Source organism: Macaca nemestrina, chromosome 7 (genome assembly GCF_043159975.1).
Source record: "Macaca nemestrina isolate mMacNem1 chromosome 7, mMacNem.hap1, whole genome shotgun sequence".
Classification (NCBI taxonomy): domain Eukaryota; kingdom Metazoa; phylum Chordata; class Mammalia; order Primates; family Cercopithecidae; genus Macaca; species Macaca nemestrina.
Genome location: NC_092131.1, coordinates 160007035 through 160032557, shown reverse-complemented (window position 1 = coordinate 160032557; position 25523 = coordinate 160007035). Strand labels below are relative to the sequence as shown.

Sequence of the window (25523 nt, the reverse complement as noted above, 5' to 3'; positions counted from 1 at the left end):
ATGTCTCATGGATGGTCCCAAAGCAGCTACCCTGTCATCTGGCTGAACTCTGAGGTCAATGTTCTCAGGTGACATGGACTAATCTCCAAGGCCTCTTGATCCAAGGATCCTGGGAGAGGCGGGTTGAGGCTGCCTCTTAAATACATCTAGTGGACATAAGGTGGTTCTGTAGGTTCCCAACTGGATGTGATTATTGATCTTGTAATTACTAGAAACCCAAGTATGTCCCAGAACCAACCCAGCAGCTCCACAATCCAAAGGAAGCTCAAATTCTGATTTCAAGATGGCAGACTGAACCCACATCCAAATCCTCCTCCCTTACCAAACTCACATATATGATAGAAAAGATATTTACAAAATAGTAAGTCTAAAGCCCTTCTTAAAAACAAAAAGAATACATCACGTAACAAAAATAAATAAGTATCCTTAAAACATGGAGGCAGTAAGGTGGAGCTGTCAAGCCTCAAGCACCTCCATACTGGGGCTGATGCCACTATGATGAGGCCAAATTTGTCTTAAGGGATCTCTTCTGAGGCTGTCACAACTCAGGATGCTCAAAGGATAATTATCCCGTGGGAGATGTGAACTCAACTTAGAGTCATCATATATCTGAAGACCAATCCTATGAAACAACTCAACAAATAAAAGAATACACACCCAAAGAAATGGAAATAATAAAGCAATATGAAAATAATTTAAGAGGCAGAGAACCCTCTGGCTGGAATTAGACTGGCCTCAGACCTAGTGAATAGAATGGTTCTTCCACTCTGTGTATTCCCCTGCTTGGAGAAGACTCTGGAAACACAAAGTTTTGGATTAAGAGACACCTAGTTTCAGCAACAATTAGGACAACAGAGACCAGGAGAAAAAGCTAGAAAGATAAATAGACTCAGAGAGGGGCAAACATGAGACAAGCAGAAGGAAGTGGTAGGTAAGTGGGAAGACAGGTTTGTAGGACAAGAAGTAGGCAGAAAGAGAAACAAAGAGGCATAAGAACACAGAGGCAAAGAGAAGGACAAGTGGGCGAGAGGGGAGTAGAAATGCAGACAGGGCAGACAGGTGCAGTCCTCCATGTCTCACCTTCACTTGGCTCTGGATCTGGAAATTGAAGCTTTCATTCCACTCTGGGTTTGGGCAGTTGGAGATGGTCCTTGTCCTCAGCTTCTTCTGAGAGGCGGTGGGCAGCCAGAGGCTCACAAAACAGTCTGTCTGACTCACTGTCCGAGAAAGATAAATGGAACCAATCCAGGTTCAGAGAGAACATGTGGAGTCAAAAGGGAGCTTCAGGCAAGCCTCTTTTAGAGCCAGGCCCCATCTCAGCTCCAGTTCCTCTCCTCACTCATGGGTCTAACTTTCCAGAGACCCAGATCCCCAAGAAGTCACAGACTGCAGGCTATGGATCTCACAGAGAGCAACCCAGTCCCACTGGCCATTCTCATAGACACAGATGGCCTCCGGCTCTTATTAGAAGCACCCTTGTCTCTGAGCAAACACGTGCTGGTTTGGGACAAGGTATGGTCACACAGTTTTCCCTCTGCCAAGGTAAGATCTGGAAGACCAGCCCCCAAGGGTCTGGATTACTTCTTGTCTTAGCCCAGGGACCAGGAAAACCAAAGTAGGGCCAAGCACTCCCTCTGGGCTGCGGAGAAGTGAGGTTGAGAAGGAACAGTCTTTCGTGAGTCGGTCAAGAAGAAGGGCCCCAGTGGGCGAGGGCTTGAGTGAAACTAGTTATTCAGCAAGATTGAGGAGCAGGAACTCCCATCTCCATATGGCTTAATGCCTCCACTGCATCCAGCCAGGCTCTTCATACCTACCCTGATCTACAGCGTGAGGTTATGGCCCAAGAAACCCTCCCCTCTGTGGCCACGTACTTCTTTTTCATTCTAAATGAACAACCCAAGGGTGATGTTGCTGGATATGCTCTGGAGAAGGAACAGAGACTTTGACTCCAACAAGCCCTCCCAAAATGACAGAAGGTCTCCTAAGTCTTCCACCTGGAGCAGCAGAAGGGATAGGGTGAAAATAGCAGTCCAGGCTGGCTCCCTGCTCTATTCTACCTGGGAGGAGGGAGACAGAGGGGCCATGACTGCCCTTGTCACTCTCCTGGCAGTCAGTGAGGGTGAGTCCCAGGGTACACACCAGATACATAGGAAATGGTGAAAGCCAACACAGTTTCCAGCGTCAGAGAATCCTCTCGACAGTAAAGCTGGTGGGAGGATGGGAGTTCTACACTAGTAGGACTGATTCAAACTAGTTTTTAATTATTAATAGTCACTGATGAGAGTGGAGCCAGGGCTTTCTTCGCCCTACATTGTCACCACACTGAAAGGTTTATCAGAATCAAGAGCCCTGATCTAAATCACAGGCGTTCCTAGCTTCTGATTTCATCCCTGAAATCTGGTTGATCTTTGAGGCCTCATCATTCAGTGAATTGGAATTCACAGCCCTCCTCCTATTGAAGAAAGGTGAGATAACACTACCCTTTAGATGTCATGATAATCACTTAATCCAGACAAAAAGAATGACTGAAACCCAACAGAATCAAAAGAAAATGATGACCTCATCACCCTACTCTTCCCCTCTATGCTCTACCTGCTCTTCCTTACCATCACTCACGTGTCCAGGCCAGAAACCAGTGTCATCCTTGACTCTCACATTCAGTTGATTTAACCCTTTGTCTCTCTTGGGCCCCCCAACTTGTCATCTGTCCTGCCACTGCCCTGGTGTAGACCACCATAATTTCTGGGGCCACTTCCCAAATGGGCTTCCCATCTCCTGTCTTGCCCTACTCTGATATTTTCTCCACAGAGAAGCCACAGGGAGTTTTTTAGATATGACCGTGCCACTCCCCACTTTAAGATCCTCCAGGGGCTCCCTCCCTTCCTGCCCTCAGGAAGGAGTCCCAGCCACTCAAAGCGGCTGTGCTGCTCACTTCCCCAACCTCAGCCTCATCTCTCCACCCTCCCTAATACCCCACCCCTGCCCTCTGTGTGTGAGCATGTGTACGTGTGCACACACGTATTCACACACATTTACACGCGTACGCATGCACTCAAACTTACACACACGCACTCACACTTCAGACTCCAGCCAAACACAGTCACTTGTATTCAAAAGTGCCTTTGTACATGTAGCTCCCTCTGCCCAGAACACTCTTCCACTTTCACCCACCCTTCTCCTGGCTAGCCCCTTGGGGCTTCAGAAGGAACCTCCTCTGGAAGCTTTCCCTGAGCACCCAAGTCTGGGCCAGGTACCCCTGAGCCCAGGGTCCTCTGTTCCTCCCCTGGGGAGTGCCCCTATGCTGCATTGCAACAACAGGTAGACTCAGCTGTCTCTATACACGTGGCCACAGGATACAGGTACAGATACATCACCGCAGATACAGGTAAGAGGTCAGCGCGTCTCATTGCTCTGCTGGTAGGGAGACTCACCGGGGACCTGCTCAGCCCTCTTGAACCCCTCCCTTAGCTTTTCCAGAACACTGGCCCCTCCTCCCGGGCCTGGACCACACCCCTCAGGTCTGTCTCCTGTATGCTGGCAGCCTGCAGGCAGGGACCGGCCAGCTCTACACCTACTGGCTCTGTAACGCGCTTCGCACGCACAATTTAATGGACCCTGTAAGAGTCCCTTCCCTCTAAAATTGTTTTCCTATCATTAGTCCATGCCTAAAATTCTCCCATGAAGCCCATTAAATAAAAACTCAGTATTTTTGGCCTAAGGCTTAAATGTCTAGTTAAGATAAAGAAATATTCCTGGCAGAGACAAGATTGATCAGACACCCACATTCCAAGCACTACTTTTTCAGTTCTTTTGCAGAGAGTTGCTTCCCCTGCCCACCCCCAGCAATGAATGGTTAGGCAACTGTGACCTGGTTCTGAGAATTTCATGGACTATGGGGATTTCTTAGGCACAGATAGGTTCTAATCCTTGTTCCTAGTGGAGTGACAGAGGGCTTGGTCATCTGAATGACATCTCTCCTTTCCTGGAATGTGGGTGGCAGAGATGACTCAATCATCTCTATAGATGTTCAGAACTTTGTCTCTCTAATACCTCTGGAGACACCTGTCTGATATCCCTTGGGGTGCTGGTTTGGGTTTTAATTCGTTTTCCCAAGAGAAACAAAAACTCCTGACCAGTGGGAGGTTTCCAGGCCTGATTGTCCCTCCGTCCTGGCCCAGGGCTCTTTCGGTTATGGAGGAGTCAGCCCTGAATCTGAGTATTCACTGCCATTCGGCCTCTTCGAAATTTTAGGAAACTCAGGCACAAGTTACAAGACTAAATGGAAGTGCTGTTTATTTTGGATTCAAACCAGAAGGGAAAAATTGGGGACAAGAGTAACCCAGGACCTGAAAGACTTCAGGATAGTCTTAATCTAACCCGGGCAAGGTAGCAACACAGCCCAGCCTGCAGCAACTGTGGAATCCAGACCGGACATGACCGGGGCTGGCACCCTGAGATGCCACATGTGCCTTCTGCCTTGTTCCTCAGGGGAAATGAGGAAAACGTAAGCAACAAGGGGGTTTCCAAAGAGGACCAGGTATCGCCCAAAGGCAGCCTGCCTGCCCGATGAGCATGTAGGGAAGGCAGGAGGAGGCTTGTAGAGCCAGACCACAGCCTGTTTCTCTAGCTGCCTGCCCTTCCTCACACCCCATCACCTGCTGAGTGGCAGGTGTGGCAGGAAGAAGACAGAAGAAAGGGCCCTGGACAATAGGCGGTCTGGGCATGCAGGTGCAGGCATGCAGATGGGGACATGAAGCCAGGTGACTGGAGGGGCTGGGACAGATACATCTCAAAAGAAGTTGGAGGGCTGGGTGTAGTGGCTCACGCCTGTAATCCCAGCATTTTGGGAGGCTGAGACAGAGGATCACTTGAGCCCAGAAGTTTGAAACCAGCTTGGACAACATGGTGAAACCCTGTCTCCACAAAAAAAATTTTTTTTTTAAAGTTAGCCAGTTGCGGTGGTGCATGCCTGTAGTCCTAGCTACTTGGCAGGCTGAGGTGGGAGGATCACCTGAGCCCAGGGGGTCAAGGCTGCAGTGAGATGAGATTGAGCCACTGCACTCCAGCCTGGGCAACAGAGTGAGACTCTGTCTCAAAATAAAATAAAATAAAACAAAATAAAATAAAATAAAATAAAATAAAAAAGAAAAAGCAGAAGGAGTTGGAGGAAGGTAAGCACTTCTGTGGATATGTGGGAGCTGGACTGTCCCAAAGAGGAGGGTGAACTCTGCCCAAGAGTGGGATGGTGTCCGATTGGCCACCGAGGTATGGACAAGAAAGGCAAGAGAAGTGGCCACGTCTCGGACCCAGAGGACATTCCCTGGCTCCTCAGATTGTTCACTGATGGGCTGGGAAAGACCCCAAGAAGCTTGAGGAAAAGTCCCTGGCCCTCTGGTTGGCCAGTTGGCAGACACAGACCCAAACTAGAGGTTACTGGAGCCACTGCTGCTGGCGCAGGCTCTGGACATGTTGCTCTCCAGAGGCTCTGTCTCTGGAATCCTGCTTGATCTCTTTGCTGTCTCTGGGGCTCAGGGCCCTCCCACACTCACCCATTCACACTTAGCCCTCCATCGGAGTGACAGCTTCCTACAAGTTTCCAGAGTCTCCGCACCTGCACTCTAGCACAAGCTGCATACAAGCCCTCAGGAAGTCATGCAATCTCTTCCTCAAGACCTCAGGCACCCCAACACTTTGAAGGCATCCAATCCCTCCTCTGCCTCACTTCCTGGTTCTCCACACCTGGCTTGCCTCCTCTCTTCCCACACTCTCCAGACCTGGGATCAGACCCTACTTCCCTCTTAGGCAATCGTTAACCTCTCATTACAAAATGGGCCTCCAGTCAAGTTGTTGGGAGCATCAGGTAGTGTGTGGATGTCTGGCCACAGGTCAACCAGGCAGGTGCTTAGAGGGTGTGGCTCCCTCCCTCAGGACAGCCTCTCCCCAAGGTAGGACTCCCAAGGCCTCTAGATGCTCAGGCCCTGCCCCTCTCAGACCCCAGGCTTTCTGTGCAGCTTTTCTTGGCCACTCCCGGCTCTCAGCGTTCTCCTCTGCCTCTAAACTCCCTGGTGACAAGATGGAAATGCTGTCTCCTATTGTTCTATAACTGCTCTGGACATAGATAGCTCCTCTTGTTAAAATGTACGCTCAATCTCAGGGCTCTGTGTCTTCTCTGCCCCTCTCAGGCCCTCCCTGGCCTTTGGGGATCCCTGCGGCCCTTGAGTCATTCCTGTGTGGTTACCGGTGAGCAGGAATGCTCCCTACCTGTGGGGCCTGGACATAGAGCTTTTTCCCCCTTGGGGGCCAACTTCCTCTCTGGATGGGGCCAGGGGTGGGCAGTGTGGGGAGGGGCTTTTGGTTCTCATGATGTCTTAAAATGCCACCCAAAGACAGGGGTGGGGAGGATTCTGCCCACTGAGATGCCTCCATTGACCCCTGTGGCCTGGAAATGCAGCAGGCTCTGGGATGAAGCGGGAGGCTGGGGCTGCCAGGAACCAGCACTGCACAAACAGCCCTGCTAAGTCAAGCCACATCCACGGGCTGAACTGTAGAACTGGGTACTGTGGGCTCTGGCCTGGCCCCCAGAGCCTCGTTTCAGATCTTTGTCTTGAGAAGGGGCTCCGGGAGTCACCTGGCAGCTGGTTCCATGATGCCTAAGCACCTCCCCTTCCACTTCAGCCCAACAGGCCCTAAACGAAAGAAGAAGCAAGGAGTGCTCTGTGTGGGCAGAGCTGGTGCTCTTGGAAATCGATTCCAGGAAGAGAGAGTGGGGAGGAGACAGTGGGCAAACAGAGCTCTTGGGTAGTGCCGAGGGAAGAGCATGAATGAGGGGCCTGGAAGAGTGACAGAAACCCCGAAGTCTGAACTACAACTTGAGTACAGAATACACATGCATGCACACACACACACTTATACACCATGCACGAGCGCACACACACACACGGATCCACCTGACCATTTCTCCAGCCAGGGCCTCTTCCATCCAGACCCTGTAAGCAGAGGAGAAAGAGAGAAACGAAGTGGATACTTACGCATATCAGCCTGCCGGACATTTTTCATCCGGATGACCCGCACTGTCAACAGGTGGCATGGAGACAGCCCCTCCTGTGGAAGGAGAGGACAGAGGACTCAGTCTTCAAGCATCACCCCAAGGCCATTGCCCAGGGGGAGACTTTCCCTCTGTGCCTCCCCACTTGCATTACAGCAACCCCCAGGCTGGTTGTCTTTTGTTTGAGACAGAGTTTCACTCTTGTTGCCCAGGCTAGAGTGCCATGGCACGATCTCGGCTCACTGCAACCTCTGCCTCCCAGGTTCCAGCGATTCTCCTGCCTCAGCCCCCCATGTAGCTGAGGTACAGATGTCTGCCAGACACCCAGCTAATTTTTTGTAGTTTTAGTAGAGAGGAGGTTTTACCATATTGTCCAGGCTGGTCTTGAACTCCTGATGTCAGGTGATCCACCCACCTCAGCTCCCCAAAGTGCTGGGATTACAGGCGTGAGCCACCTTGCCAGGCTCCCCATGCTGTTTTGTCATTGTTTGCTGGGGTTTCTGTCTGTTCTTCAGCCTGGAAGGTCCTGGAAGCTCCAGAGAGCCTGGGACCCTGACTGGTTTTTCATCTTTGTACCTCCAGTACCTACAGCATGCTCATTTTTAGAAGGTGCTCAATACATGTGCATTAAGTGAGTGAATGAATGTCCCAGCCCCATGCACAGAATGAATGCCCACGGCAAGGGAGTCCTGAGGTGTTCTCCCTCTCCTTTCTTCACTGCTTATTAGCACTTTCCTCCTACTGTCCCACGTGCAGATATTTGCCCTTGCCCAGGCCAGATGGCAGCCTGCTTGGGAGGCAGGCACAGTGTGGCTGTGGGAAGGAGGGGCTGACAGACACTGATCATGCACGGTCACATCTACTCACTGGGAGACCATGTGCCAGGGGCTCACCCCCACTGGTACTTATTTAGCTCCAGCCCAGACCTTTGCATCTCCCTTGCCCTTTGGGCCTCTTCCCCAGGGTATCCTCCCGCAAGTCCTTCTGGTCACTCTATTTTTCCTTCCCAGGAAACAGTCCGCCTCTCGCCACTCCTCCGTTTCTCACAAGAGGTCCTTGTGGAGTCTTGGCTGGTCTGCGGTGACCTCTCTTTCCTGATGGCAAAAGCTCAAGTAGTCCTTGGTTTGATGACTGGCTCCTGTCAGACGCCTCTGCAGGCCACGATATCCCCAGGGGACCAGAGCCCTGAGGTGTCCCCCTCCCCTAGCACCTTGTCCTAACAACTGGGGTGCAGCAACACCCCCAGCGCTGCCCCCTCGGTGCTGATGGCTCCTCCTGCCGTCCCACCCCTCTTCTAGTTCTGATCACCTCCTGGGGGCTCTGCCATCATCTCAAGCCCATGTCCTCAAGGAACACCCAGAGCCCTCCCCGGGCCACAGTGTCCGGAGCAGTGGCTGTGGTTCCTTAAGGCCCTGCGCCCCTCCCGAGCTGCCCCAGCACTCTGAGTCTTGCAGCAGCCACTGCTCTACTTTGTCCCCCTTGGACCCATTACTTTCTGCCTCCCAGAGGCCCTGAAACCACCTTTCCCAGCCACACCAGCTTCTCCGGACCCTGCAGCTGCAGAGTGTCGCGGGATCACCCTTCCTGCCTACCAAGGGACCGCAGCTCTCTCCCAGTGCCCCTCTGCCTGTTCACTCGGCCCCAGGCGTTAAGCCTGTGGGAGCCGCTTTCGTTTCACCCCTCTCCTGGCCGGCATCTCTTCCATGGCCTGTCTTCAGAGCTCAGGGCCTGCGTGCTCACTGCCCTGCCTCCATTGCCCTGAGGGTGCCAGCCCTCTGATTGTTCCTCTGAATGAATGAATCATCTTCTAGAGTATATTTTTGAGCACCTATTGTGTGCCAGGCCCTATGCTAGATGCTAGGGAGTTAGGGGTGAATACGAGTCGGAGACAGAGAGGTTAAAGGCAATGGCGGCCAGTGGCTTTGATGGGGAGAGCAGGTCAAGCTGGCCACAGACTGTTGCTGTCAAGGCCTGGGACCTCTCGCTGGCTGCAGAAGTCTCCCCACCATCAATCATACTCCTGGACTCTGGAAACCTCTTCTGGTCCCCAGGGGCCGAAGGCTGCCAAGCTGAGGTGCATTTCCACTCGGCTGGCACACCCTTGAAGGGGCAGTCTCGCGCCTGTTCTCTTCAGGAGTCCTGGTTCTATTCTTGGTTCATGCCTTTCCTGTTGGAATCTCAGGCCTTGAAGCCCCTTCGCTGAGAGTTTTATCTGGGCTTAGATGAGTCTTTGTTGTCATCCATTCCCTGCCTGGGCCCCTGGTAAATGCCTACCAACCGAATGTCTATGTTTATAGAAGCCTCTGAACTGGCACCCTCGACACGCCACCCTGCATGTTCTACTCCGTGTTGCCAGAATCGCTTTATACCTTTTTAAGAGGATGCAATTCTTCTCTCTTTAAATACTGTTGGGATTGGGGACAGGGGAAACAAGGTATGAAGAAAAAAAGTTTCTATAATCCCACCACTCAGAGACAATCTTTTTATCTTTCCTTTTTTTTTTTTTTTTTTTTTTTTTGAGACAGGGTCTCACTCTGTTGCCCAGGCTAGGCAATCTTTTGATGTTGGTCCTTTCAGACTTTCCTGGGGTTTCCTGGGGCTTAATTATTATTATTATTATTTTTGGAGACAGAGCCTCACTCTGTCACACAGGCTGGAATGCAGCGGCAGGATCTCGGCTCACTGCAACCTCCACCTCCCAGGTTCAAGCAATTCTCACTCATCAGCCTCTCGAGTAGCTGGACTACAGGCACTCACGACCACACCCGGCTAATTTTTGTATTTTTAGTAGAGATGAAGTTTCACCATGTTGGCCAGGCTAGTCTCAAACTCCTGGTCTCAGGTGATTCTGCCTGCCTCAGCCTCCGAAAGTGCTGGGTTTGTAGGTGTGAGCCACCGCGCTCGGCCCCTGGGGTTTAATTCTGATCAGCAACAGAATGCCAATTCTGGGAAGGTCACGTTATTTAGCTCCTTTTAAGGTCTCCTCCTCTCCTCAACAGCTGCCTCAAAATCAGGGCAAAAGTCAAACTCACACTCAATTATAGGTCTGGAGATTTATTTTGTGAGGTCAACTCTGCAATGTTGAACATTTCATGGTCAATAACTTGCTCTAACAGCATTCTGTTGGGAGCCGAAGATTTGGGCCAAAAGCCATGCACACCGCTTCTCTTCTTGTGCTGCAGACGTGGCTATGGCCTTTGGCCTTTGGCCAGACCTCCGAGGCACGGTTCACTCCTCCTTTCTCACTCTGCCTGAGTGCAGCATGCACCCTGGGCTGGCGCGGTGAGGAGGCAGGGTCAACTGTCACCAGCAAGCGGTTTTGGCAAAACCTGTGCCCACCGGCCCACTTTCTCAGAGGGCAACTAGAGTCCAAGCTGTGGGGGCTTCAACCCAGGAGGAGTCCGTCCTGAGGGATATTCCAGTGTTTCAGGGCTCTGAACCCAGGTCTCGTGGTCCTCTCAGCCATCACAGCCCTTCTCCCGCCTCCAGGAGGGGCTGCCTGTGGCCCAACCTGCCTCCTTCCATATCTGCTCTGGCAGGGAAGGCATAGCCACACTCTCCCTCGGGACCTCACTCCAGGTGTCCTGCCTTCCAGGACAAGTTCACTCCCATCATCTAACCTCAGTGCCTTCCAATGCAGGTGACCATTTCTTCCTGCTCTAACTCAGCAACAATAACAGCTGGCATCTGCTGCGTGCCAGCCATACGCAGGTACTGTGTACGGGTTCTCCGTACATTATCTTGCTTAATCCTTACAACCATCCACGAAGCAATTATTATTAGCCTCGTCTTTACAGACAGAGAATCAGAGGCTAAGCCCTTTGACGCCGGGCTCACAGCTAGAATCAGAGACATCCAATGCTACCTCTTAAGCCTGTGTTTCTCCCACTGGGATTATCTGTTTACTTGGCAAACAGGAAGACAAATGTTGCTTGCCCTCATCTCCTCTTCCTTGCTTTTCTTCTCCTTAAAACAATTTTTTCTGACAGATTCTTCTTTTCACTCAGCACTTCCCCAAGGCTAAAAAATAGCCACCAAACTCTGACAATTCTTCTATGGCCCGCACTCTTACTGGCTGTTTCTACCAACGCATTCTAGGATATCCCTCTCTTTTTAAACACCTAGAGAACATCAGAGCCGTGAGGTCCTTGGAGAGGTCCCCACTTTCCAGTGGCCACAGATTGCTCCACTTAAGCCTCAGATCACACCCTCCAGCTCATGAATTTTCAGGAGAGACCCAGTTTTCAGGAGACAACCACATTTTGCCAGCACGGAATTGGGACTGGGAAGGGGGTTCGAGAGACCTCCCAGCTGGGCCATGCCGGGAGGAAGGCAGCAGGAATATGGGACTTAGCTCTGGGGCCCAGACTCATTCCAGGAACCAGGTCTATGAGAAATGGCCTTCTTGGGTTGCAATGAATGTACCTATTTTGCTTCTGATATAATCTGTTCGATCAGTGTTGCTAGAGATGAGCAAAAATTCATGACCTGGAGGTAATTAATCTAGAGTGGAAAGATGCAACAGAGCAAAGCACAGTGTCTGTGATGTGTGTGTGGGAACCAGAAACCAGGGAGGCCGAGGAACCCATGTTTACGGGGTTGCTCATGCTGTGGTAAGGGCCAAAGCTTTAAGGACTCAGACAAGCTCGTCTCTAGAACAGGATTCCCTGGCTGGGATTGGGTATCAGGGTGAAGAGTCAAAGTATTTAAGAACATACATGATCAGGCACCATGCCAGCTGGGCTGCAGCCCTGGAGTAGGGACAGGCATTCATCCTTCAGGGGGGCACTGGGAGGGCCCTGGGGTAAGGACCAGGGAGCACTTGGGGACTTAGAGCTCAAGGCAAGAACTATTTGGCAAACCGTACAGAGGTATATTTAGCCACTTTGACAACCAGTACAGCTGGGATGGGGAGGACAGCCTGGACAGCAGTTTTCTGGGAAGCCAGGGGAGAGAGAGGGCCCCGCTGCTCAGGCTGCAGACACACAGTCCCAGCCCCCTCCCCAGCCTGGATTCTGGGGTTGATCTTGCCAGGACTCCACTGTCCCCTGGGGACCTACTGGGGACTAGGGGACCATGCCAGCTCATGTGGAAAAGAGGCAGCCCCTTCAATCTCAGGACTGGCTATGATGTAATCCAATGCTGCCCCTTCCCACCCCTGCTTTTATAGATATGACCTTCAGCAGGGGTGGGGGTGGGGAACAAAATGTATGACTCCGCTCTTGGCAGGCTCAGCTGGGCTGTGCTCTAGGTGCTGGGCATATGCTCTTATCTAACCCTCCAACCACCGCCAAGGAAGGCATCATTATCCCTGCTTTACAGAGGGGAAGGCTGAGTTTAGAGAGATTACATCTCAAACAGGCTCACACAGTCCGGGAGTGGCAGAGCTGGGACTTGGGCGCAGGTCTCCAGGACCCATGCACTCCATCCACCTGGCTCTCACTCCATCCACCTGGCTCTCACCGTGAATGTACAGCACCAGCTGGCAGCTTGCTCCAGGCCACATGCTAGACTAGTCAGTAGCAGAGACAGGAGGAAAAGCCTCAGCCTCCACAATGGAGCTCTCCCTATACCCCAAGAATCTAGCCATTACCACAAATCAGTCAGAAGAATACTTAATTACCGAAGGGCTCCCAGGATCAGGCTCCTGGGTGGGAGTGGGGTCTGGGGAAGGGTCTGACAACCATGTTTCAGAAGTGGTGGGTCTGATGCCCATCCTGGGTCAGACATACCCTCAGCAAACCATCCCATGAAGTCTGGGGAGCCTGGAGAGAGGGGAAGATGGCTCCTGGGGAGCCTGCAGGAACTCCCTCCCCAGGGCTTCTCAGGTCAGGCCAGGCGGGGTGATGCCACCTCCTCCTCCCTAGAGAGCTGGGTGTACCCTTCAGTTCCTTGCAACACCTGTGTCAGAGCTTAGACCAGCCAGGTGCTGTCTTCCAGAACATGTGGGCCCTCCTTTAAGGAGATCATTGGGAGGGGACATCATGGGACCCTAATACATGTCCCAGCCACTCTGAGCAACATCCCAGACTAAGTGTCACCTGGAAGGAGCTACTACTGCTGTTTTCCTTTTTATCACCAGGCTAGTTGAGTGGTCAGGGCAAGAAATCCCGCAGGGACAGATGCAGCTCATGGAGAGGCTCATGAAGCCACACTTGGGGCTCTGGGCTCTCAGCTGCTTCACTGCCCCCTTGGAGGTAAGCTCTGTCACCTCTGTGGAAGATCTCTCCTGGCCCAAGCTCTTGGAGGCTCAAAAAGATTGGCAGGAACAATGGCTGGCCAGAGGCCCTTCCAGCCACCCAAGTGCTGCAGGGAAACCAGGGCACACCCCAGGAGGCCGTGTCCACCTGGCTGGGCAGCGGGGGCACCGGCCACCACCCAGCACAGAGCTCCCTGCCTTGGGCTCCTTGGAGACTGAACAGGGTCTCCATCTGCCCCACCAAGAGACAAAGCACTTTCAGGGCATCACCCATGTCATTCGACGATTTAATTTGAGCTGGGGAGGAGGCCCTGGGGAGGGGAATGAGGAAGAAGTGCTGCCTTCGAGGAGCCAACTAACGATCCTTCACTGCCCCCTTCAGACTGATCAGCCCCTTCAATCTGCCCCTATGGCAGATTGAAGCATTGAGGCCATCTCCCTATTGCCAAGATGGGGAAACAGAGGCAGGGTTGGTCTAGAGCCCTGGCAACCTGATCCATGAACCCAGAGGTCTCCCTGTGAGGCTGTGAGGAGTTGAATAGACCCAGGAACCTTGACTGTAAACCCAGGTGGGCAGCTGATGGCAACAGATTGACAATGCCACCAATTCTCACCATACACTACACCATACTCTCGCACAGCATAGGAGCTTAGGATGTTTGCAGGGTTAATACCTGCTTGCCATTAGGGCAGGCCAAATGTGAATCCCCCCGGCATACTGTCTACCCTGGGTGCTAGCCTGGCCCCAGGATGGCCCCAAGCCACTTCATGGTGCCTTGAAAAGCTTGAGGGTACTCTCAGCTGGGCCACCCATGCAGGAGCCCTGACCGCAGCTGGGCTAAACCACTTCCCCCAGGTTTTAGGATGAGGCTGCCCGAACCCAGGTCCCTGGAATGTCCAGTGCCTACCAGCCCTCCCTGAACCTCGTCTCCTGCCCCCAGCTCCCTACCCCTGCCTCTCACTTCCTGGCCATGCCTCCCTGGCCCTCAGCCTCTGGCCCCAGCCACGGAGCACCCCCCCTCACCTTCAAGGCACAGGTGGCCGAGGGCCTGCCGTCTTCTGCTTGGCATGGGTCTGGCAGGGGGTGGGAGACCCAGGCGGGCATCTGCCTCAGGAGCATCACGGCAGCTCTCCAGCTGGGTGGCAAGATCAGTAACTTATACTCTGACTCAGAGCTCCACCCTCCTGGCCACAGCTTGGCAGTGGCTGGGATTGCTCTGGGAGTGGTTTGAGTGGGTAGACAGATACGGTGCTTGGGCCTAGATCTCTTCATATCAAGGAAATCACAGGTCTTCAGGTCATAGAAATACAGGGACCTGCAGGGCTCTGGGCCTTGGGGTCAGCAGTCCATAGCCCCCAGCCACTCAGAATGACCAGGCCTTCGAGGACACAGTGGGTGGCAAGAAGAGGACACTGGACCCACATGACTGTAGGACTAGCCCGCCATAATTTGGGAAAGCTCTATCTCTTCAGCTTGTAGAGGTCATGGCTCATAGATGCCCCTCTAGGAGGATGGGACCGTCGCTCCCAACTCCACTTCAGTTTCATGGATACCAAGCCCATGGGGTCACTTCATGGGGTCCCTGGCCACAACTCCCAAAGAGACTAGGGTCAGGGCTCCCAAAGTTAGAGGGTGAAGAAAGAAAATAATTGCCCAATATTTCATGAAAAGAGGGTCTGGGGCAACCACCCCCTGTCCTCCCTCCTGGGAGGCCAGGTGGAGAGAGGGTGTGTCCAGCCCCTGCCTGGTCTCAGGACAGCCTGAAGGATGCTCCTGCCCCTCCCAGATGATTCCTATCTCTAGCCTAGTGGCTCACTGAGGGGCCTGACAAGGGCAGCTTTGCCTGCTCTGCTGCCTGACTGTGTACACTGGGAGTTTCCTACCTGAGCTATTGCCTGGGGCCCCACAACCGGCTTTTCTGGCCCATAGATAGAAGTGCTTTTTTGAAATTAGGATGAGATCTGAACATGGGACAGACTGGGCCTGAACGCAGGGATGGAACCCGGTTGGAGGTACCTGTGGGATCTCTTCACGTGCCTGGCCCTCCAGAAAGTGGAGAGGCCTTAGCCTGCTGCTCTCACAGCTTCCTTCCTGCCCTGCCCTCCCCTCCTCTGCCAAGGACGGAGACTCAGCACCATATCCCTCAGCAAACTCTACAAATTCAATTTAGTTCATGTACCTAGTAAGCATCTGCTGTATACATCCTACTAAGAGAGGAAATCCCAAGCTTGAAGTTGCTGACAGTGTGGATGGAGAGCCAGATGCATCTAACCCCTCAAAGGCTCAGAGATCCAAGTTTCCCTGTGGTGACAGGGGACATCTTAGAAGGATCAATAACAATCCTTCCCATTTGTGAAGATCCATGGTTTACAGCAGTAGTCCCTAACCTTTTTTAGCACCAGGGACTGGTTTCAGGGAAGTCAATTTTTCCACGGGTGGGCGGGAGATGGTTTTGGGATGATTCAAGTGCCTTACATATATTGTGCACTTTATTTCTATTATTATCACATTGTCATATATAATGAAATAACTATGCAACTCACCATAATGTAGAATCAGTGGGAACCCTGAGCTTGTTTTCCTGCAACTAGATGGTCCCATCTGGGGGTGATGGGAGAGAGTGACAGATCATCAGGCATTAGATTTTCATAAGGAATGTGCAACCTAGATCCCTTGAGTGTACAGTTCACAATAGGGTTTGTGCTCCTGTGAGAATCTAATGCCACTGTTGATCTGAGAGGAGATGGGGTTCAGGTGGTAATACAGGTGATGGGGAGTGGCTGTAAATACAGATGAAGCATCACTCACTCACCCACCACTCACCACCTGCTGTGTGGCCCAGTTCCGAACAGGCCACGGACTGGTACTGATCCAGTCTGCCCTGCGTTCAGAGGTCACCCTTCATTCCATACTAGATTAGGGTCCCATAATCATGACCCTAGAAGGTCATACTTTACATTTGGACTTAGTCTCTAAGCAGTGTGGGGCTATTGATGGTTTTTGAGCAGGAAAGCTGAACTTCAAGAAGGCAAGGATGATTGATGTTGAAACAAGCGATCAATTAGGAGGTGAGATGTGAACCATCTGGGACAGGGGAAGTAGGGTGGGAAGTTAAGGGAGAGATAGGCCAGAACAGGCTATACAAGCTAAGTCCAGGAGCTTCCATGGCAACTCAACCCATAGCACTATACTGTCCTGAAAGCCATGGGTCCCACCTGTCTCCCCATCCCTTCCACTCCTCCACTCTTCCCAATCAAATAGGGCCCAGGCTGAGCCCCAAACACCAGGGCATTCCTCAAGGCCTCCTATTTGGCTGATTTCTATATTTTTTGTAGAGAAGGGGTTTCACCATGTGGGCCAGGCTGGTGTCAAACTCCCGACCTCAGGTGATCCACCCACCTCAGCCTCCCAAAGTGCTAGGATTACAGGCGTGAGCCACCGTGCCCAGCCTGCACTGTCTTTTTAAAAGGCTTCCTCTATGTGCCTATGTTCCTTGATAAATAAAATCCAATTTCCTAAAATGAATGTACAATGAGGAATATAATTTTCATGACATAAAGTAAAACAAGTCTTATAGCTTCTCTGGGTAAGAGGAGATTAAAAAAATCAACCACGGAAGTTAGTATGTTGAGATGTCCCAGAACTTCTGGCCCACAAACTCAATATGACTCTATTTCATGATGACAAGATAACAAAGTACAAACATTACAAGAAAGGGCCTTCACCCCAGTGTAGGTAATGTTTATATTCTTAGCGTCATCAACATATCTGGCTCATGAATATTTTCTGCCTTGCTTTGTCTTTACAAAATATTAAGGGCCAGCTTAGTGCTTTTCTTTTTTCTTTCTTTCTTTCTTTTTTTTTTTTGAGATGGAGTCTCAGTCTGTTGCCCAGACTGGAATGCAGTGGTGCAATCTCAGCTCATTGCAACCTCTGCTTCCCAAGCTCAAGCGTGATTCTCCCACGGTAGCCTCCTGAGTAACTGCGATTACAGGCACACGTCACTACGCCCAGCTAATTTTTGTATTTTTTTTTTTGTAGAGATGGAGTTTTGCCGTGTTGCTCAGGCCAGTCTCAAACACCTGGGCTCAAGCAATCTGCCCACCTCAGCGTCCCAGAGTACTGGGATTACAGGCATGAGCTATGGTGACTGGCCCTTTTCATTTTCAAAGCACTTGTATCCACAGTTCAATATTTCTCATTTCATGAAGTTCCTGCCATTAAAACTTGTGGCCTCTGGTTTCAGCTACATGCCAGGCTTCATTTCCCTGCTCTGGACTCTCTTGCTCACACAATGAGGTGCCAAGAGCCTTCTGCACGCTGAGTTTACTCCTTATCACCCATCACTTTGGGGAGGATGACATCGTCATTGTCTCAAGACTGAGCGTGGTACAGCAGTCTAGACTTTAATAGACCTGGGTTTGTACCTTCATTCTGTTACATATAAACTACATGGACTTGGGTAAGGTTATCCCTCTAAGCCTGAGTTTCTCCATCTGTAAAGCGGGAAGCATAGCAGTTTCTACCTCACGGGATGGTTGTCCAGAATAAATGAGATAAAGGACTTAGCACATGACTGGCACTGATTTACTGTAAGAGATCCACAGTACAGTAACATCAGGGATACAAAGACATCGTCGCTGGCCCAAGGACCTCCCAATTTAAGTGGGGTGAGACAGGAGGGTCACACAAACAGTCTCAGGACAATCATGTCATATACGAGAAGAGAGGTAAAAAGAAGCTGCTCAGAGAGCTTGGCCACTCAGGGCTGGGGAGGTCAGAAGAGGGCCTGGAGGAGGAAGAATTTGAACTTGTCCTTGAAGAAGGAAGGGTATGGGCCTGACAGATGAAGGGGAGGGGAGAGGACATTTTTCTCAAGTGAGGTGGCATGAGTAAAGGAATGAAGGTTGGAGAAGGGGATTAAGGAGATTCATGGCTATGGAGTGAAAGAATCACAATCTTTCTTCAGCTGGCAGTGGTACTCATGGAAGGTTTCTGAGCAGAGAGAGTTTAAGAAGGAGAGCAAATCCTGCTTCTACAGTAGAGCAAGTGACCCTCAGCACTGTGTGGTTAGGGTGAGCTGGAAGACCTTCATCAGCCATCATGGGGCTCCTGGAGCAAGTGGTAGCCTGCAAAAGGCCCCAGATCAATGCCTTTCCCTCTTTATCTGCAAGGAATGGCCACCAGGTTTAGTTTTCTCCAAATACACTATAGGCTCCCAGAGCAGGGCACGCTTATTATCAGGCTCTCCAACTATCACTCTGGGCCCTGACGGGATAGAGCTCAGGAAAGAGAAATCTGCACGTTTGTGGAGGAGGAGGAGAAATTTGGAGCAGGGCCTGTGTGAGAGGGAGATGGTGGGAGGCCAGGTGGCAGGCTTCATTCATTTCTTCACTTTGCCTCTGGGCGTCCCCCATTAAGCCAGATCAGAGTCCTGCTCCATCTGTGTTGAGGTGGTCTCACAGCCTTCCGCTTCCCCCTCGGCCCAAGTAACCACTCATTTGCCTCCTGTTGCCGTAGATTAGGTGCGTCTTTTCTGAAGTTTCACATAAATGGAATCATGCAGTGTTCGCTCTTTTGTGTGTGGCCCCTTTCGTTGAGCATAAGGCTTTTGAGATTTGTCCAGGTTTTTGTGTGTAACAAGAGTTTACTTTTTCATTGCTGTGTAGTATTCCATTGTAAAATTATTACAATTTGTTTATCCATTCATCAGCTGAAGGGCAAAATTCTTTCTTTTCGTTCTTCTTTTTGAGACAGAGTGTTGTTCTGTTACCCAGGCTGGAGTAAGTGGCACAATCAGGGCTCACTGCAGCCTTGACCTCCGTGGCTCCAGTGATCCTCTCACCTCAGCCTCCTGAGTAGCTGGGATCACTGGCATTTGCCACTATGTCCGGCTAATTAAAAAAAAATTGGTAGAGTCGGGGTCTCACTATGTTGCCCAGGCTGGTCTTGAACTTCTGGGCTCAAGAAATCCACCCGCCTCTTCCTCCCAAAGTGCTGGGATTACAGGTATGAGCCACCGCACACAGCCACAAAGCTCCTTCCCTTCATGCTTAGCAATCAGAAATAAAGCTGCTGTAAACATTTGCACGCAGGTTTCTGCATAAATATACGTTTTCATTTCTTGTGGCTAAATCTCCAGACATGAAATGGCTGGGTCTGATTGACGTTTTTACAGAGTGATGGCGTATCTGGGCTCCTCTGAAAATCCCAGCCTCCTGCACAGAGCCTCCTCTCTTTGGCACTTTCCCATTTTTCCTCCTCTCATTTTCCTCTCTTCCTCTCCCTTCATCCTCCTCTTTCTCCCATTGGCTTCCCTTTTCCCTCCTCCATCCCACAGTTCTCTCCTGCCAGGCTCCTGGGTTCTCCCACATAGGGGTGGTTGTAACAGGCAGCCCTCACATTTGCTTGGTCCAAGGCTGGCTGACCAAGCACCCATAACTAGACTCTGCCAAGCTTCTTGACATCAGCTCCTGAGCCAGGGCACCTCTGGGAGACTCCCAGACTTCACAGGGAGAGGGAAGGGGAGGACTTCTGGCAAGTTCAGCCCTGCAGTAATTTAGCAAGGCTGGGTTTCTCCTAGTTCCACTGTCTTAAGAACCATGTCAGATGGTTCGAGTCTACCTGATATCATTTGGATGTTTGTCTCCTCCAAATCTCATGTTGATACGTGATCCCCAATGTTGGAAGTGGGGCCTAGTGGGAAGTATTTGGGTCACAGGATGGATTTCTCATGAATGGCTTCGTGCCTTCTGGTGGTAATGAGTGAGTTCTCGCTCTGAGTTCAAGTGAAATCTAGTTGTTAAAAAAGACTTGCCCTCCCAACACCTCCTTGCTTCCTCTCTTGCCACCCAACATACTTGCTCCCTGTCAGCCTTCTGCCATGAGTAAAAGCTTCCTGAGGGCTCACCAGAAGCCAAGCAGATGCTGGTGTCATGCTCGTACAGCCTGCAGAACCTCTTTTCTTTGTAAATTACCTCGTCTCAGATATTCCTTTATACAATGCATAATGGACTAGTATACTACGCCATTCACTGGTGCTCTATGTTTTGACTGAATTGGGTTCTAGCCAAGTTCTAACAGAGAAAAATAATTCCCCATGGGCTCCATTTGGTTCAAACCCTGGAGTCAAGGGTCCCTGCCCACCACCCCACAGGGAAGGGGAGGCAGAAGGGACGGTGTCAGGCCTGGGAGGGACATGAGCAGGAGCTGCCTTCAGATCACATCCTGGGTTTGACAAGGACAGCACAGCTGAAGAGGGCCTCGGCTCCCTACTGACTTTAGGTCAATGTCCATTTGCATTTAGGAAGGCAGTGTGGGGATGGGCAGAACACCGGGTGGGGAGACCTCTGTATATTTTCACCGTCTCAGGTGAGTCTGAGAGGCAGCCGTGGTGTGGATCATCCAACCAATTGACCTCAGAGGCCTTTCTCACTGCTGATTTCTGGGGTCTGGCTTGTTCCTTGCTGCCTGGTGAGGCTATACCATGCTTGGGCACAGAGAGAGAATAAGGTGCGAGATTTGTGGGAAGACACAGATTAAAAATTGTGTTTGATGTTAGAAAGGAGGAACACAGCCAGGAAAGAGCTTTAAGTAACTGAAAATAGGCTGATATTTAATGAGGGGACCGAGATCTTTTGGGGAGGGCATTTGGGTTATGTGAAAACAGAACCTGTGGCCTGTCCTTGGCAGGATCCAGGGCAGGGGACTCCCCCACTCCTCCCCACTGCGTGTGTGTGTGAGAAGTGTGTGAGTGTGAGAACAGGTATGTATGTGAGTATGCTGTGAGCGTGTCTGAGTGTGTGTTGTATGAGTGTGCTGTGTGAATATGTTGTGTGACTGTGTGTGTTGTGTGAGAGTACTTGGGAGGGGACGCTCATGTGTTCTTGCCTTGACCTTTAGGAAGAAGAAAGCCCCTGAGCTCTTGCTGGGGAATAAATTCCAGTTGCACGGAGATGGATTAAAGTCAGCAGCCCTGTGGTGCTGGCCATGTGGTCCTGGAGCCCCATTTCTGGCTGTCCCGATGAGCCTCAGCCCTGCTTGCCCTGCCAGACAAGAATGAGTGCAAGTCTTGTGGCCAGTAAAGGCAAAATACTCTGAGGATTTTTTCAGTGCCATGTAGTTGGTTTTAAGGTTTGAGTTAAAGAATTTGCACTGAGGAAATAGAGGAGTGGCTGAGCTGGCCCTTGTGACACCGTGAGGGCTTCTGGGAGGGGCCCTGCCCAGCCTCTGTACTCTGTCTGGTTGGTGACTGGTGGGCTCCAGGGCCAGCATGGTGAGATGCCAGGCACCTGGAGGAGGCAGTGGGGCAAAGGACATCCTGGGTGGGTGGGGTGGGAGGGGCAGGTCCTTTGGGGTGACTCTGCAGTCCTGGTTTCTGTCATCTAGGCAGTGCCTGGGTGAGGCTGAACACATGGATGACCAAGCACCAAACACAGAAGAGGGTCCTCTGGTCTGTGAGGAGCAGGAGAGGGACAGGAGTCACCACCTGGAACCCTCTCCCTGCTGCCTCCCCGCAGCCTGTAAAGCAGCCCCCGGCCCCGAGTGGAGTGGGCCCTGGTGGGGCTGGGCTCAGGCCTCCTGTCCTGTGTAGGGGAGCTGGAGGCATGGCAGAGACCCCTTGCCAAGGTGCAAATAACACTTCACCTCTCTCAGCTGCTGCTTCCCTCTCTGCACATGTATGTGTAGGGACTGGGTGGAGTGGGAGTGAGGAGTTCAAGTCCTTTTTCTGGTGATGTAGAAATTCAGAGGGAAGGACTCTGGGCTCCAAGAGCGCAGACCTGACCCCCTGTAGTACCTGCCTTGTAGCCCTCAGGAACCGTCTGCCGCAAACAATAACCAAAGACTCATTTGAAAGTAATCAAACATCCTGGTTTGTCCAAGACTAAAGGGTTTCCTGGGACTCAGGACTTTTAGTGCTAAAACTGGAAAGTTCCAGGCACACTGGGATGATCAGATCACTTATTTCTAATTTCTCTTGAAAGTATTTTTGGAAGTAGAGACATACCGGGTATGCCAGACCCAGAGTACTCCTAGGCTTTGTAATTATTCGAGGCAAAATAATTTGATTAGTTTCTGATTTCATTTTGGAGAATATGAAGAAAATCTGTATGTGCTGATTCTGAGTACATAAGCCAGTCCTGAGGTTAAGGGTTGACTGTGTCTGCATGTGGGATGCTGGTATAGTGGACTCATGACCCCTAGAGTCCCTTTCCCCTTTCTCTGATAAGAGAGCACTGTTTGCCTTTGGGATCTTATGCAGCTGTCATCAGGGAATCATCCTCCTTTCTCAAAGGTGGGCCCCGACCAGTCTGGCCAGTCTCATTCTCATCCTCTTAGACTCAGTGATTGGTTCAGGAACAATGAAATCTCCTTCTCTGCCTCCTCCTCTTCTGCCTCCTCCTTTTAAGGATTATATGAATGTTGGGAAAGAGAGAGGAAGAGGTCAGCTTTGAGTTATTAGTCACCATCTATGTCACCATGTGAAAGGACTCAGCCTTAAAAAGTTGAGAGAAGGAGAGAAGAAGACAAAATTCTGAGGACATGATCTGGACTGCTAGATCTAGCTATGCCTGAAGCCTATATGCCCCTTGGACTTCCCAGTTACATGAGACAATAAAGGTTTTTTATTTGCTTAAACTTATTTGAATTCAGCTTTAGTCACTCTGCCACTTGCAGCGGAACAGAACTCCACACAGACTCCTGATCCGCCTGGCTGCCACATCTGCAGGAGGGTTCTGTGCAGGGGATCACAGGGACCGTGCCTTTCACTGTCCCCTGAACTGAGTCCCTTGTGCCTTAAAACTAGGGCATATGCTCCTCTAGGGCACACCTAGGGTGGGAGGCACATGTCTGAGCGTTTGCCTTCAGGAGCCCTCCTCTGGGAATCATGGGGGAAGAAATCTTCCAAGTTTCTTCTCTCATCTTCCCATTCTTCTCGCCTCATTTCCAGGATTTGCTCCGATCTCTCATTTGTCCTTCACTCGAAGTCAGCGCTGTCATACATCCACCCACCACTCACATACCTTACTGCCTTGGTGACATCCCCTGCACAGGGAAAGCCTCTCCCAGTCATGGGAGGAGCAACCAGCACCTGAAACATTGCATTTCAACACCTGTAAACTGGGACAGATAAAGAGCGTTGGTTATTGTCCATGACTAGGGGCTAGAGAGTGGGGACTCACCCTTGTTCCCCTGCTGGGGATGGGAGAGTCAACCATGCTCTCCCAGCAAGTAAGGCTGAGTTGAAGGAAGGGAAAGGCAGACAGGATGGGGCAGGCCCAGGGGATGTGGTTAATCAGCCACAGGAAATGGAAATCATGTCATATGCAAGTCAGGATAAGAATTTGCAAATGAACTCAGCACTTGGGCTTCAGGTTAATTTTTTAACCAAAGGTTAAAAACTATCCCTAGGAAGAGAGAGAGGGGAAGTGATTGGGCAAGGAGCACACTGGGGCCTTTGACTCTGTCACCAATGTGAGTTTTTTAAGCTGGACAGTGGAGTCATGGGTATTCATTTCATTATTCTCTATACATTTTGTGTATCATAAATATTGCTTAATACTTTTAAAAAGCAACCTGAATTCATGTCTATCACTCCCAGGCATTTCTTTAATCTTTCTCTACCTATGTGTGTATTCCTGAGCTAGACTTGGTATTATTTCACATGTTTTTAAACTTTGTATAAGCTAGATAACATTCAAATATCCATTCTGCTATTAACATGTTTTTTTCTCCACTCTACATTAGGCTTGTAAGATTCACCTATACTGGTAGGAATAGATCTGGTTCATTCATTTTCACAGTTGTGACCTATTCCACAACTTACGTTTTTGTGTGATAGACATTTAAGCTGTTCCTTATGACAGCAGCGGCGGACCGTCTGGAGCAGCCGCTGCCATCACGGGCCGCAGCAGGGAGGGTGCGGGGAGGAGGCCGATAGCCTTCTCTGCAGCCCACCGCCCTGGGGGCCGCGGCGATGGGGCTGGGCCAGGTCGCCCGCTGGCGGAGGAGCAGCGCGGCTGGGGTGCAGCGCGATTGGGAAGAGCGCGGTCCTGAGGCGGAACTGGGCCTGGAGCGCTGCTGCTCTTGCACAGCGAGCGGGCGGCCCGGGGAGGCGGAACTGCGGACGCGCTTCTGCGGCCCAGGGCTGAAAGTGGGAGCGGTGCCCGCTTTGGGGACCAGCCAGCGGGGCAGCCATTGCTCCCACCCGCCGAGGATGCCGGGTTCCTGTGCCTCGGAAGGAGGCTCTGCGCGGCGCTGCTTAGGGGCGCATTCCCAGGTCCACCCTGCATCTGGGTGACCGCCAAGCCTGACACTCCCAAAGGCTGGGCCAGGGCCTGCCATCCACTCCACCCCAGACCGCCCCTGGGTGCCAGGGCAATAGGAGGGAGCTCATAGCCATGTCGCCCCTGCCCTGGACACGGGCCGGGGCCCAGCCAGTACCGGGAGCCCCTGCCCCAGGCTGCGAAGGAGGGGCGGATGGGGCTGCATGCTCCACGGAGCTGGCGGGAGCCGGGAGCAGGCAACAGCCCAAGTTTGGGCTGTGGACCTGGGCCTCTGTGTGCTCTTGGGGGCCCGGGTAGTACCACCGCCCTCCCGGCCTTGCAGGCTTGGAAGTGCCTGCTCCCGTTGCCTGGCTTCTCCCCGCTGTCAGCGCCGGTTCCGATCTCGGAGCACCCTGTGGCCGAGCCGGGTGCTGTGCAGCCTGGCCGGGAGTGCACATATTTGGGGCAGTGCAGATATGCCAGCCCTCTGCCGCTTCAGCCCCCTCCAGACTTTGGGTGCCAATGAGCATGGGGTGGGGGGTGAAGCCAAGGGGTGGGGGGTGGGGGGCTTAGGGCAGCTCCGTGCTGGCCTGTAGGTGCCCCTTGGTACCAGCAGCCTGGGCACCATAGGTGGCAGCAGAAGGCAGGCTCCTAGGCAGAAGGGGGTGGGTCCCTGGAGAGGCCCTACCTTCAGGCCAGGCTGCCAGTCCTGCAGACCAGAGTGGGAACTTGTGGTACCTTTTCCAGGCTCACCCATGGCTGCCCATGGACCCAAGTGCGTGCATTTCCTCCCCTGGAAGCCCGGCTCAGCCAGAGCAGGGCAGTCATCAGGATGACCAGCTGCTGAGGGGAGCTTCCCACTCTAGGGCCTCCTCTCTGCTAGGAGTTGAACACTGGTAGGGACACCCTGGCTGGAAAAGGAGCTACCTACTGCGGGTCTCCTCTGAGCTGTTCTATTGCTCGGTAAAGCTCTCATCTTCTTGCTCACCCCCCACTTGTCTGTGTACCTCA

General features: G+C 51.8%; 1 protein-coding gene across 1 annotated transcript in view; it reads right to left on the bottom strand.

The window, feature by feature from the left end:
* Positions 1-25523, bottom strand: part of LOC105491749 (phospholipase A2 group IVE) — a 62490-nt gene that overhangs the window by 23085 nt on the left and 13882 nt on the right. The window contains exons 2-3 of the mRNA XM_011758418.2: positions 7029-7101; positions 1081-1217 (exon numbers count right to left, since the gene is read on the bottom strand). Coding sequence (XP_011756720.2) covers positions 1081-1217; positions 7029-7101 — 210 coding nt within the window. The remainder of the gene's footprint in view (positions 1-1080; positions 1218-7028; positions 7102-25523) is intronic.